The 15,000-nt window shown below is 42.6% G+C and overlaps 1 protein-coding gene across 6 annotated transcripts in view; it reads left to right on the top strand.

Annotated features, from left to right (window-relative positions):
* The window catches only part of LOC138003411 (uncharacterized), a 48,057-nt gene that overhangs the window by 16,507 nt on the left and 16,550 nt on the right, over positions 1–15,000 (top strand). For 3 of the 6 annotated variants that reach the window (XM_068849467.1, XM_068849471.1, XM_068849472.1), the window contains 7 exons: positions 370–597; positions 3,194–3,379; positions 5,753–5,938; positions 7,336–7,521; positions 9,900–10,085; positions 11,482–11,709; positions 14,517–14,744. In XM_068849467.1, coding sequence (XP_068705568.1) covers positions 370–597; positions 3,194–3,379; positions 5,753–5,938; positions 7,336–7,521; positions 9,900–10,085; positions 11,482–11,709; positions 14,517–14,744 — 1,428 coding nt within the window. The remainder of the gene's footprint in view (positions 1–369; positions 598–3,193; positions 3,380–5,752; positions 5,939–7,335; positions 7,522–9,899; positions 10,086–11,481; positions 11,710–14,516; positions 14,745–15,000) is intronic. The other 3 variants (XM_068849468.1, XM_068849469.1, XM_068849470.1) reach the window with 3 other exon arrangements.

Below are 15,000 nucleotides of genomic sequence, written 5' to 3'. Positions count from 1 at the left end.
TATCGGTGCGGTGGTCTTGTGTTAAAAGTGGAGCTGAGTGGAACTGAGTCTACGAACGTTCCCCGAGTTTCGAATGCAGCTGTGTCCAGACATTTTTGTTGCCTCTTTACAATAATGCGACTCATTATCAACCTTTCAGTGTCCTAAATTAAGCATAATGTAAAATTCAGTGCAAAATACGATGTAAAAAGGCGAATGGGCTCAGTGCGATTTGAATGACGGTTCAAAATTCGCAAATGCGAACTGAGCGCATAATTTTTGCACCTTAGTCAGTTGTCAACCACAATGGAAACGTTACTTTACCTGTTAACAAATCACCATATCATAAAATCCAGTATGTGTAACGTTCAATATCTTTTTTTTCTAAAGAAATAGAAGAGATGAGGACAGAGCTTAAAGGTGCCAGGAAACCTAAAGCCTGGGAGAAAGAAGAATTTGTCATAACGAGAAAAGAATTGGACGATGTGCAACAAAGACTCAGGAAGAACTTGAGGGAGCGTGAGGAACTAGGAAGCCGCCAAGAAATTCTGATAGAAGAAATAAATTATGCACAAGGTAAAGAGGCCTTACAGCAAGCATTGGAAACCATTAATACAGGTTTGGTGGAAAAGACGGGGCGCGGGGTGCCAGGGTCTGCGGAAAACATGGGATCCCGGGGTTTTTGGAAAACACGGGATGACGGCAGCAGGTATAAAATACAACCCCAAACATTCATTAAAGCTAACCTTAGGCCTGATCAGACCTAAAAAAGAGTTTTTAGGCCTAGGGTTAGCTTCAATAAATGTTTAGGATTGGGTTTTGTACCTGCCGCCTTCACCCTGTGTTTTCCACATACTCCGGGACCCGGTGTTTTCCATAGATCCCGGCCGGCACACCGTAAGGCTTCTTTCCCTCAGTCATGAATTGTTTCGAGGGTAAATGTCGCGTAGTCTAAAGTACTACTGTGCCCCGTTTCCTTTGTTAGGCACATTTGTTAGGATGTGGTCCGTGTTCGCGCTCACCCTTGTGTTGAAGTCTCCCATGATGCTTCCTTGTTGGGGACGCTTCAGACTGTCGAGTCAAGGGCATCGCAGAATCGGTTCTTCGCGTCCGTGGTGGGACCAAGCGTGGGGGGTACGCTCACACAAAGTTGACTTTGCCCGTTCTGGTTGTCATGCTCAGGGTTAAGAGTGTCTCAGGCCTCCCTGCCGAAGGTTCGATGGTGGACTGCAGGGAGTTCTTCACTGCGAAGCCCACGCCGTGGTGTAGCTCATCTGCTCCATTCCCCAGCCAGAAGAACGTGTAGTTCCTTTGAGTAGACCTTTTCACGGTTTGTGAAGCCATATTGGTTGGGAGGCAAACCAGGCTTAAATTACAGTGAATGTATGTATTATAAATTCTTTAAGGTCTGACGATTGTGGATAGCGAGAATACCTCTCAAAAAGCACTTCTATTGAGATTATTTTAGTGAAGGATGATGATCAGAATCAAGCTATAACGACCGTAATGCTTCATAGAAACCCTTGTAAACAAAATTACGCAAATTCCCGCGAAATTTGAAGCGACATGAGTAGGTTTCTAATATCCAATTTTCAGACGTTGTGCCTTGTGCAATGATGTAATTTTCTGTTGAGTGAATGATATTAATAAAACGACTAAAAATTTTAACTTTTGAAATCTGCCTTTCGCAGGGAATTATAGACGTCTGAGTTCGGCCAAGATCCCAGACATTAACTGTAATTTAACGCGCGTTTGTCCGCCAACCAAGATGGCGTCAGAAACCGTGAAAAGGCCTATAGTGGAGAACTGTGGCGGAGAATTGTTGAGATATGTTGACTGATCACTGTAACGCAACCCACCATTTTCACAATCTCTTCCTTACACCACCTCTACACCAGTGTAGTATATTGTTTTGCTATCTGAGACACTTCTCTAATGACATTCAATAAACCTAGGTGGCCTTGAGACCAATTATTAAGAAAATCGTTTCTCAGACTATCCTGGTCAAAACCGTTGGGGGAATTCTCGCTTTCCCCCGTCCCCCCATTAGAATGTTGATTTTTCAAGATGTCCGAAGTCAAGAGTAGTTCACGATCGCACGAATGTTTCAACATTGTCTGGGGAAAAGGGGGTGGGGGAGCGCGAGCGCGAAAAAGACAGCGAAAGAAGAGTGCACGTTGCTGATATAACGACGGGCCCATGTACAGTAAATTCTCAACTTTTCGGCCAAATTTGACAAGTGTCCCAAAGTCTTTTGGCCAGGATTGTAGCTATGAAGCCACTCAGATGGGAGGAGATCATTTTATTGTGGTCATGTGTTCCTGTGAAAGAACTCGATGATTAAAGAATTGTAAACCGACGTGAGACTTTGTGATTGTACGGAATGTAAGTCCTGAAACATATAAGAGTTATGTGCATATTTGAAGCGTGTCTATTAACCGAACTTCAAATATATATACATTTACGTCATAAATCCCTTTCGGAGCAAAGAGAAGAACTAGCAATAGTAACCCACATGGGCCGTCAGCCAGGCTTTGGACGCTTTCCAGTATAACGAGGGGAAGTTCGCCTCACCTCTACGCTTAACCTCCTCCCAGTCATAAAAATTGAAAACGTTTTATAAACCAAAAGCTGCAAGAAAGAGAAATCTGGGACGATGGTGCCGTCATGCCAATAGACTGAAAGACTGTAGAAGACAGATTATGTAGGCGCCTTCATGTTTCGTGTCTTCTCTTCATACTTGGCTTGGAGATATGGCAGTGTTTTACATTGTTTCTTAGCGAGTGATTATACACATTTATAACGAGGTTACTTAACAAGGCATTAGGTATTGCTCTGTGGTAGCTATCGGTGCGGTGGTCTTGTGTTAGAAGTGGAGCTGAGTGGAACTGAGTCTACGAACGATCCCCGAGTTTCGAATGCAGCTGTGTCCAGATATTTTTGTTGCCTCTTTACAATAATGCGACTCATTATCAACCTTTCAGTGTCCTAAATTAAGCATAATGTAAAATTCAGTGCAAAATACGAAGTAAAAAGGCGAATGGGCTCAGTGCGATTTGAATGACGTTGCAAAATTCGCGAATGCGAACCGAGCGCATACTTTTTGCACCTTAGTCAGTTGTCAACCACAATGGAAACGTTACTTTACCTGTTAACAAATCACCATATCATAAAATCCAGTATGTGTAACGTTCAATATATTTTTTTTCTAAAGAAATAGAAGAGATGAGGACAGAGCTTGAAGGTGCCAGGAAACCTAAAGCCTGGGAGAAAGAAGAATTTGTCATAACGAGAAAAGAATTGGACGATGTGCAACAAAGACTCAGGAAGAACTTGTGGGAGCTTGAGGAACTGGGAAGCCGCCAAGAAAAGCTGATAGAAGAAATAAATTATGCACAAGGTAAAGAGACCTTACAGCAAGCATTGGAAACCATTAATACAGGTTTGGTGGAAAAGACGGGGCGCGGGGTGCCAGGGTCTGCAGAAAGCACGGGATCCCGGGGTTTTTGGAAAACACGGGATGACGGCAGCAGGTATAAAATACAACCCCAAACATTCATTAAAGCTAACCTTAGGCCTAATTGTACCTAAAAAAGAGTTTTTAGGCCTAGGGTTAGCTTCAATGAATGTTTAGGGTTGTGTTTTGTACCTGCTGCCTTAACCCCGTGTTTTCCACAGACCCCGGAACCCTGTGTTTTCCATAGATCCCGGCCGGCACACCGTAAGGTTTCTTTTGCTCAGTCATAAATTGTTTCAAGGGTAAATGTCGCGTAGTCTAAAGTACTACTGTGCCACGTTTCGTTTGTGAGGCACATTTGTTAGGATGTGGTCCGTGTCGGCGCTCACCCTTGTGTTGAAGTCTCCCATGATGCTTCCTTGTTGGGGACGCTTCGGACTGTCGAGTCAAGGGCATCGCAGAATCGGTGCTTCGCGTCCGTGGTGGGACCAAGCGTGGGGGGTACGCTCACACAAAGTTGACTTTGCCCGTTCTCGTTGTCATGCTCAGGGTTAAGAGTGTCTCAGGCCTCCTTGCCGAAGGTTCGATGGTGGACTGCAGGGAGTTCTTCACTGCGAAGCCCACGCCGTGTTGTAGCTCATCTGCTCCATTCCCGGGCCAGAAGAACGTGTAGTTCCTTTAAGTATTCCTTTCCATGGTTTTTGACGCCATATTGGTTGGGAGGCAAACCAGGCTTAAATTACAGTGAATGTATGTATTATAAATTCTTTAAGGTCTGACGATTGTGGATAGCGAGAATACCTCTCAAAAAGCACTTCTATTGAGATTATTTTAGTGAAGGATGATGATCAGAATCAAGCTATAACGACCGTAATACTTCATATAAACCCTTGTAAACAAAATTACGCAAATTCCCGCGAAATTTGAAGGGACATGAGTAGGTTTCTAATATCCAATTTTCAGACGTTGTGCCTTGTGCAATGATCTAATATTCTGTTGAGTGAATGATGTTAATAAAACGACTAAAAATTTTAACTTTTGAAATCTGCCTTTCGCAGGGAGTTATAGACGTCTGAATTCGACCAAGATCCCAGACATTAACTGTAATCTAATGCGCGTTTGTCCCCCAACCAAGATGGCTTCAGAAACCGTGAAGGCCTATAGTGGAGAACTGTGGCGGAGAATTGTTGAGATATGTTGACTGATCTCTGTAACGCAACCCACCGTTTTCACAATCTCTTCCTTACACCACCTCTACACCAGTGTAGTATATTGTTTTACTATCTGAGACACTTCTCTAATGAGATTCAATAAACCTAGGTGGCCTTGAGACCAATTATTAAGAAAATCGTTTCTCAGAAAATCGGATTGTAGCTATGAAGCCACTCAGATGGGAGGAGATCATTTTATTGTGCTCATGTGTTCCTGTGAATGAACTCGATGATTAAAGAATTGTAAACCGACGTGAGACTTTGTGATTGTACGGAATGTAAGTCCTGAAACATATAAAATTTATGTGCATATTTGAAGCGTGTCTATTACCCGAACTTCAAATATATATACATTTACGTCATAAATCCCTTTCGGAGCAAAGAGAAGAACTACCAAGAGTAACCCACATGGGCCGTCAGCCAGGCTTTGGACGCTTTCCAGTATAACGAGGGGAAGTTCGCCTCACCTCTACGCTTAACCTCCTCCCAGTCATAAAAAGGGAAAACGTTTTATAAACTAAAAGCTGCAAGAAAAAGAAATCTGGGACGATGGTGCCGTGATGCCAATAGACTGAAAGACTGTAGAAGACAGATTATTTAGGCGCCTTCATGTTTCGTGTCTTCTCTTTATACTTGCCTTGGAGATATGGCAGTGTTTTACATTGTTTCTTAGCGAGTGATTATATACGTTTATAACGAGGTTACGAAACAAGGCATTAGGTATTGCTCTGTGGTAGCTATCACTGTGGTGGTCTTGTATTAGAAGTGGAGCTGAGTGGAACTGAGTCTACGAACGATCCCCGAATTTGGAATCCTGTGTCCAGACATTTTGGTTGTCTCTTTAGAATAATGCGACTCATTATCAACTTTTCAGTGTCCTAAATTAAGCACAATGTAAAATTCAGTGCAAAGTACGAACAAAAAAGGCGAATGGGCTCAGTGCGATTTGAATGACGTTGCAAAATTCGCGAATGCGAACCGAGCGCATAATTTTTGCACCTTAGTCAGTTGTCAACCACAATGGAAACGTTACTTTACCTGTTAACAAATCACCATATCATAAAATCCAGTATGTGTAACGTTCAATTTCTTTTTTTTTCTAAAGAAATAGAAGAGATTTGGACAGAGCTTAAAGGTGCCAGGAAACCTGGAGTCTGGCAGAGAGAAGAATTTCTCATAACGAGAAAAGAATTGGACGACAAGCAACAAAGACTCAGGAAGAACTTGAGGGAGCTTGAGGAACTGGAAAGCCTCCAAGAAGAGCTGGTAAAAGAAATAAATTATGAACAAGGTAAAGAGGCCTTACAGCAAGCATTGGAAACCATTAATACAGGTTTGGTGGAAAAGACGGGGCGCGGGGTGCCAGGGTCTGCAGAAAACACGTGATCCCGGGGTTTTTGGAAAACACGGAGTGACGGCAGCAGGTATAAAATACAACGCCAAACATTCATTAAAGCTAACCTTAGGCCTAGTTAGACCTAAAAAAGAGTTTTTAGGCCTAGGGTTAGCTTCAATGAATGTTTAGGGTTGTGTTTTGTACCTGCCGCCTTCACCCCGTGTTTTCCACAGACCCTGGAACCCGGTGTTTTTCATAGATCCCGGCCGGCACACCGTAAGCCTTCTTTCGCTCAGTCATGAATTGTTTCGAGGGTAAATGTCGCGTAGTCTAAAGTACTACTGTGCCCCGTTTCGTTTGTTTGGCACATAATTCCCTAAAACGGGATCGCCAGAAGCTGTAACGTTCTTTGGCACAGAGAATGTTGCAAACATTCCCCTTTGTTTTTCTCTATCACAAGCATGGCCTTGTTTCATTTATTTTTTGCAACAAAATGATTTACAAGCATCTATTACTTAGCTACATAGACCCTTTGCATAAATGGCGCCAAAATTTGAATAACAATACTTCTTACATCCTTAGCCTCGTACTTATGTTGCTAGACAAAGGATTTTTCACATGAATGTGAGGCTTAGGATGTACATTGCCATTTATGCAAAGGGTCTATTAGTCTACTTTACAAGGTCCTTTTTATTTTCATATCTACGATAATTAGCAACTATTCACCAAAGTGGAGGTGGCTAGTGGTGGATTACAACATTTTCGGGGGCAAATTGCGCGCGAATGGCTCGGAGGTGAATTGCAAAGCATATCCAGAGTTCGAGTAGCCAATCAGCGCGCTCGTTCAACAATATCCACTGTTTTAGTATATACTAAAATGATACATGAAATGAAGCACATATTGAACTGCGGATATGAAATCAAGTGGCAGTTATGAACGCAAGGGTGTAAAGATTATTAGTCAAACGGATGATGTTGTGAAAAAGATTACTATGCATGTAATTTCAGATGTAGTTGTTGTTTAAAATTGTTGGTTACTGTTTGCAAGGCCTGTTTGTTTACCTGTGTCCAGACATTTTGGTTGTCTCTTACAATAATGCGACTCATTATCAACCTTTCAGTGTCCTAAATTAAGCATAATGTAAAAATCAGTGAAAAATACGAACAAAAAAGGCTAATGGGCTCAGTGCGATTTGAATGACGTTGCAAAATTCGCGAATGCGAACGGAGCGCATAATTTTTGCATCTTAGTCAGTTGTCAACCACAATGAAAACGTTACTTTGCCTGTTAACGAATCACCATATCATAAAATCCAGTATGTGTAACGTTCAATATCTTTTTTTTTCTAAAGAACTAGAACAGATAAGGACAGAGCTTAAAGGTGCCATGAAACCTGGAGCCTGGCAGAGAGAAGAATTTCTCATAACGAGAGGAAAATTGCACAACAAACAACAAAGACTCAGGAAGAACTGGAGGGAGCTTGAGGAACTGGGAAGCCACAAACAATTGCTAATAAAAAAAATTAATTATGCACAAGGTAAAGAGGCCTTACAGCAAGCATTGGAAACCATTAATACAGGTTTGGTGGAAAAGACGGGGCGCGGGGTGCCAGGGTCTGCGGAAAACACGGGATCCCGGGGTTTTTGGAAAACACGGGGTGACGGCAGCAGGTATAAAATACAACCCCAAACATTCATTAAAGCTAACCTTAGGCCTAATTAGACCTAAAAAAGAGTTTTTAGGCCTAGGGTTAGCTTCAATGAATGTTTAGGGTTGTGTTTTGTACCTGCCGCCTTCACCTCGTGTTTTCCAAAGACCCCGGAACCCGGTGTTTTGCATAGATCCCGGCCGGCACACCGTAAGGCTTCTTTCGCTTAGTCATGAATTGTTTCGAGGGTAAATGTCGCGTAGTCTAAAGTACTACTGTGCCCGTTTCGTTTGTGAGGCACATTTGTTAGGATGTGGTCCGTGTCGGCGCTCACCCTTGTGTTGAAGTCTCCCATGATGCTTCCTTGTTGGGGACGCTTCGGACTGTCGAGTCAAGGGCATCGCAGAATCGGTGCTTCGTGTCCGTGGTGGGACCAAGCGTGGGGGGTACGCTCACACAAAGTTGACTTTGCCCGTTCTCGTTGTCATGCTCAGGGTTAAGAGTCTCTCAGGCCTCCCTGCCGAAGGTTCGATGGTGGACTGCAGGGAGTTCTTCACTGCAAAGCCCACGCCGTGTTGTAGCTCATCTGCTCCATTCCTCTGCTCCATTCCCCAGCCAGAAGAACGTGTAGTTCCTTTAAGTATACCTTGTCACGGTTTCTGACGCCATATTGGTTGGGAGGGAAACCAGGCTTAAATTACAGTGAATGTATGTATTATAAATTCTTTAAGGTCTGACGATTGTGGATAGCGAGAATACCTCTCAAAAAGCACTTCTATTGAGATTATTTTAGTGAAGGATGATGATCAGAATCAAGCTATAACGACCGTAATACTTCATATAAACCCTTGTAAAGAAAATTACGCAAATTCCCGCGAAATTTGAAGGGAAATGAGTAGGTTCCTAATATCCAATTTTCAGACGTTGTGCCTTGTGCAATGATCTAATTTTCTGTTGAGTGAATGATATTAATATTTAACGACTAAAAACTTTAACTTTTGAAATCTGCGTTTCGCAGGGAGTTATAGACGTCTGAATTCGGCCAAGATCCCAGACATTAACTGTAATTTAATGCGCGTTTGTCCCCCAACCAAGATGGCGTCAGAAACCGTGAAAAGACCTATAGTGGAGAATTGTTGAGATATGTTGACTGATCACTGAAACGCAACCCACCGTTTTCACAATCTCTTCCTTACACCACCTCTACACCAGTGTAGTATATTGTTTTACTATCTGAGACACTTCTCTAATGAGATTCAATAAACCTAGGTGGCCTTGAGACCAATTATTAAGAAAATCGTTTCTCAGAAAATCGGATTGTAGCTATAAAGCCACTCAGATGGGAGGAGATCATTTTATTGTGCTCATGTGTTCCTGTGAATGAACTCGATGATTAAAGAATTGTAAACCGACGTGAGACTTTGTGATTGTACGGAATGTAAGTCCTGAAACATATAAAATTTATGTGCATATTTGAAGCGTGTCTATTACCCGCACTTCAAATATATATACATTTACGTCATAAATCCCTTTCGGAGCAAAGAGAAGAACTAGCAATAGTAACCCACATGGGCCGTCAGCCAGGCTTTGGACGCTTTCCAGTATAACGAGGGGAAGTTCGCCTCACCTCTGCGCTTAACCTCCTCCCAGTCATAAAAAGGGAAAACGTTTTATAAACTAAAAGCTGCAAGAAAAAGAACTCTGGGACGATGGTGCCGTGATGCCAATAGACTGAAAGACTGTAGAAGACAGATTATTTAGGCGCCTTCATGTTTCGTATCTTCTCTTCATACTTGGCTTGGAGATATGGCAGTGTTTTACATTGTTTCTTAGCGAGTGATTATACACATTTATAACGAGGTTACTTAACAAGGCATTAGGTATTCCTCTGTGGTAGCTATGGGTGCGGTGGTCTTGTGTGAGAAGTGGAGCTGAGTGGAACTGAGTCTACGAACGATCCCCGAGTTTCGAATGCAGCTGTGTCCAGACATTTTTGTTGCCTCTTTACAATAATGCGACTCATTATCAACCTTTCAGTGTCCTAAATTAAGCATAATGTAAAATTCAGTGCAAAATACGATGTAAAAAGGCGAATGGGCTCAGTGCGATTTGAATGACGTTGCAAAATTCGCGAATGCGAACCGAGCGCATACTTTTTGCACCTTAGTCAGTTGTCAACCACAATGGAAACGTTACTTTACCTGTTAACAAATCACCATATCATAAAATCCAGTATGTGTAACGTTCAATATCTTTTTTTTCTAAAGAAATAGAACAGATGAGGACAGAGCTTAAAGGTGCCAGGAAACCTAAAGCCTGGGAGAAAGAAGAATTTGTCATAACGAGAAAAGAATTGGACGATGTGCAACAAAGACTCAGGAAGAACTTGTGGGAGCTTGAGGAACTGGGAAGCCGCCAAAAAAAGCTGATAGAAGAAATAAATTATGCACCAGGTAAAGAGGCCTTACAGCAAGCATTGGAAACCATTAATACAGGTTTGGTGGAAAAGACGGGGCGCGGGGTGCCAGGGTCTGCAGAAAACACGTGATCCTGCGGTTTTTGGAAAACACGGAGTGACGGCAGCAGGTATAAAATACAACGCCAAACATTCATTAAAGCTAACCTTAGGCCTAGTTAGACCTAAAAAAGAGTTTTTAGGCCTAGGGTTAGCTTCAATGAATGTTTACGGTTGTGTTTTGTACCTGCCGCCTTCACCCCGTGTTTTCCACAGACCCCGGAACCCGGTGTTTTTCATAGATCCCGGCCGGCACACCGTAAGGCTTCTTTCGCTCAGTCATGAATTGTTTCGAGGGTAAATGTCGCGTAGTCTAAAGTACTACTGTGCCCCGTTTCGTTTGTTTGGCACATAATTCCCTAAAACGGGATCGCCAGAAGCTGTAACGTTCTTTGGCACAGAGAATGTTGCAAACATTCCCCTTTGTTTTTCTCTATCACAAGCATGGCCTTGTTTCATTGATTTTTTGCAACAAAATGATTTACAAGCATCTATTACTTAGCTACATAGACCCTTTGCATAAATGGCGCCAAAATTTGAATAACAATACTTCTTACATCCTTAGCCTCGTACTTATGTTGCTAGACAAAGGATTTTTCACATGAATGTGAGGCTTAGGATGTACATTGCCATTTATGCAAAGGGTCTATTAGTCTACTTTACAAGGTCCTTTTTATTTTCATATCTACGATAATTAGCAACTATTCACCAAAGTGGAGGTGGCTAGTGGTGGATTACAACATTTTCGGGGGCAAATTGCGCGCGAATGGCTCGGAGGTGAATTGCAAAGGATATCCAGAGTTCGAGTAGCCAATCAGCGCGCTCGTTCAACAATATCCACTGTTTTAGTATATACTAAAATGATACATGAAATGAAGCACATATTGAACTGCGGATATGAAATCAAGTGGCAGTTATGAACGCAAGGGTGTAAAGATTATTAGTCAAACGGATGATGTTGTGAAAAAGATTACTATGCATGTAATTTCAGATGTAGTTGTTGTTTAAAATTGTTGGTTACTGTTTGCAAGGCCTGTTTGTTTACCTGTGTCCAGACATTTTGGTTGTCTCTTACAATAATGCGACTCATTATCAACCTTTCAGTGTCCTAAATTAAGCATAATGTGAAATTCAGTGCAAAATACGAACAAAAAAGGGGAATGGGCTCAGTGCGATTTGAATGACGTTGCAAAATTCGCGAATGCGAACGGAGCGCATAATTTTTGCACCTTAGTCAGTTGTCAACCACAATGAAAACGTTACTTTGCCTGTTAACAAATCACCATATCATAAAATCCAGTATGTGTAACGTTCAATATCTTTTTTTTGTAAAGAACTAGAAGAGATGAGGACAGAGCTTGAAGGTGCCATGAAACCTGGAGCCTGGCAGAGAGAAGTATTTCTCATAACGAGAAAAGAATTAAACGATGTGCAAGAAAAACTCAGGAAGAACTTGTGGGAGCTTGTGATACTAGGAAACCGCCAAGAAATGCTGGTAGAAGAAATAATTTATGCACAAGGTAAAGAGGCCCTACAGCAAGCATTGGAAACCATTAATACAGGTTTGGTGGAAAAGACGGGGCGCGGGGTGCCAGGGTCTGCGGAAAACACGGGATCCCGGGGTTTTTGGAAAACACGGGGTGACGGCAGCAGGTATAAAATACAACCCCAAACATTCATTAAAGCTAACCTTAGGCCTAATTAGACCTAAAAAAGAGTTTTTAGGCCTAGGGTTAGCTTCAATGAATGTTTAGGGTTGTGTTTTGTACCTGCCGCCTTCACCTCGTGTTTTCCAAAGACTTCGGAACCCGGTGTTTTGCATAGATCCCGGCCGGCACACCGTAAGGCTTCTTTCGCTCAGTCATGAATTGTTTCGAGGGTAAATGTCGCGTAGTCTAAAGTACTACTGTGCCCGTTTCGTTTGTGAGGCACATTTGTTAGGATGTGGTCCGTGTCGGCGCTCACCCTTGTGTTGAAGTCTCCCATGATCCTTCCTTGTTGGGGACGCTTCGGACTGTCGAGTCAAGGGCATCGCAGAATCGGTGCTTCGTGTCCGTGGTGGGACCAAGCGTGGGGGGTACGCTCACACAAAGTTGACTTTGCCCGTTCTCGTTGTCATGCTCAGGGTTAAGAGTCTCTCAGGCCTCCCTGCCGAAGGTTCGATGGTGGACTGCAGGGAGTTCTTCACTGCAAAGCCCACGCCGTGTTGTAGCTCATCTGCTCCATTCCCCAGCCAGAAGAACGTGTAGTTCCTTTAAGTATACCTTGTCACGGTTTCTGACGCCATATTGGTTGGGAGGGAAACCAGGCTTAAATTACAGTGAATGTATGTATTATAAATTCTTTAAGGTCTGACGATTGTGGATAGCGAGAATACCTCTCAAAAAGCACTTCTATTGAGATTATTTTAGTGAACGATGATGATCAGAATTAAGCTATAACGACCGTAATACTTTATAGAAACCCTTGTAAACAAAATTACGCAAATTCCCGCGAAATTTGAAGCGACATGAGTAGGTTCCTAATATCCAATTTTCAGACGTTGTACCTTGTGCAATGATCTAATTTTCTGTTGAGTGAATGATGTTAATAAAACGACTAAAAATTTTAACTTTTGAAATCTGCCTTTCGCAGGGAGTTATAGACGTCTGAATTCGGCCAAGATTCCAGACATTAGCTGTAATTTAACGCGTGTTTGTCCCCCAACGAAGATGGCGTCAGAAACCGTGAAAAGGCCTATAGTGGAGAACTGTGGCGGAGAATTGTTGAGATACGTTGACTGATCACTGTAACGCAACCCACCATTTTCACAATCTCTTCCTTACACCACCTCTACACCAGTGTAGTATATTGTTTTACTATCTGAGACACTTCTCTAATGAGATTCAATAAACCTAGGTGGCCTTGAGACCAATTATTAAGAAAATCGTTTCTTAGAAAATCCTGGTCAAAACTGTTGGGACAATTTTTGCTTTCCCCCTCCCCCCATTACAATGTTGCTTTTTTAAAGATGTCCGAAGTCAAGAGTAGTTCATCGATCGCACGAATGTTTCAACATTGTCTTGGGAAAAGGGGGTGGGGGGAGCGCGAAAAAGACAGCGAAAGAAGAGCACGCGTTGCTCATATAATGACGGGCCGATGTACAGTAACTTCTCTACTTTTCGGCCAAATTTGACAAGTGTCCCAAAGTCTTTTGGCCAGGATTGTAGCTATGAAGCCACTCAGATGGGAGGAGATCATTTTATTGTGCACATGTGTTCCTGTGAAAGAATTCGATGATTAAAGAATTGTAAACCGACGTGAGACTTTGTGATTGTACGGAATGTAAGTCCTCAAACATATAAGAGTTATGTGCATATTTGAAGCGTGTCTATTACCCGAACTTCAAATATATATACATTTACGTCATAAATCCCTTTCGGAGCAAAGAGAAGAACTAGCAATAGTAACCCACATGGGCCGTCAGCCAGGCTTTGGACGCTTTCCAGTATAACGAGGGGAAGTTCGCCTCACCTCTACGCTTAACCTCCTCCCAGTCATAAAAAGGGAAAACGTTTTATAAACCAAAAGCTGCAAGAAAGAGAAATCTGGGACGATGGTGCCGTGATGCCAATAGACTGAAAGACTGTAGAAGACAGATTATGTAGGCGCCTTCATGTTTCGTGTCTTCTCTTCATACTTGGCTTGGAGATATGGCAGTGTTTTACATTGTTTCTTAGCGAGTGATTATACACGTTTATAACGAGGTTACGAAACAAGGCATTAGGTATTGCTCTGTGGTAGCTGAGTGGAACTGAGTCTACGAACGATCCCCGAGTTTTGAATCCTGTGTCCAGACATTTTGGTTGTCTCTTACAATAATGCCTTTCATTATCAACCTTTCAGTGTCCTATATTAAGCATAATGTAAAATTCAGTGCAAAATACGAACAAAAAAGGCGAATGGGCTCAGTGCGGTTTGAATGACGTTGCAAAATTCGCGAATGCGAACCGAGCGCATACTTTTTAGTCAGTTGTCAACCAAGTAAAGTAAAGTAAAGTAAAGTAGACCTTATTTAACGTCGATAACTCGTAACAGTAACTTTTAATCACTGACAAACCTGAGGTCGACGGTGCGCTCATTTTACTCCCCCCTCTCCATCAGTGCTCCGTTTTACGGGTATTTAAAGCTACTAGCTACACGGAAAGGAAAGGAGTCGAAACAAGGATGCGAGATCCGGGAATCGAACTCAGGATCTCTTGCACCAAGGCCGCGCACTAACCGACTGTGCCATCCTTGAACCACAATGGAAACGTTACTGTACCTTTTAACAAATCACCATATCATAAAATCCAGTATATGTAACGTTCAATATCTTTTTTTTCTAAAGAAATAGAAGAGATAAGGACAGAGCTTAAAGGTGCCAGGAAACCTGGAGCCTGGCAGAGAGAAGAATTTCTCATAACGAGAAAAGAATTGGACGATGTGCAACAAAGACTTAGTAAGAACTTGTGGGAGCTTGTGGGACTAGGAAACCGCGAAGAAATGCTGGTAGAAGAAATAATTTATGCACAAGGTAAAGAGGCCCTACAGCAAGCATTGGAAACCATTAATACAGGTTTGGTGGAAAAGACGGGGCGCGGGGTGCCAGGGTCTGCGGAAAACACGGGATCCCGGGGTTTTTGGAAAACACGGGATGACGGCAGCAGGTATAAAATACAACGCCAAACATTCATTAAAGCTAACCTTAGGCCTAATTAGACCTAAAAAAGAGTTTTTAGGCCTAGGGTTAGCTTCAATGAATGTTTAGGGTTGTGTTTTGTACCTGCCGCCTTCACCCCGTGTTTTCCACAGACCCCGGAACCCGGTGTTTT

This window comes from Montipora foliosa, chromosome 5 (assembly GCF_036669935.1).
Source record: "Montipora foliosa isolate CH-2021 chromosome 5, ASM3666993v2, whole genome shotgun sequence".
Taxonomy (NCBI): Eukaryota; Metazoa; Cnidaria; class Anthozoa; order Scleractinia; family Acroporidae; genus Montipora; species Montipora foliosa.
Note: the sequence above shows the minus strand (reverse complement) of the source record. Positions and strands in the feature narration are given on the sequence as shown.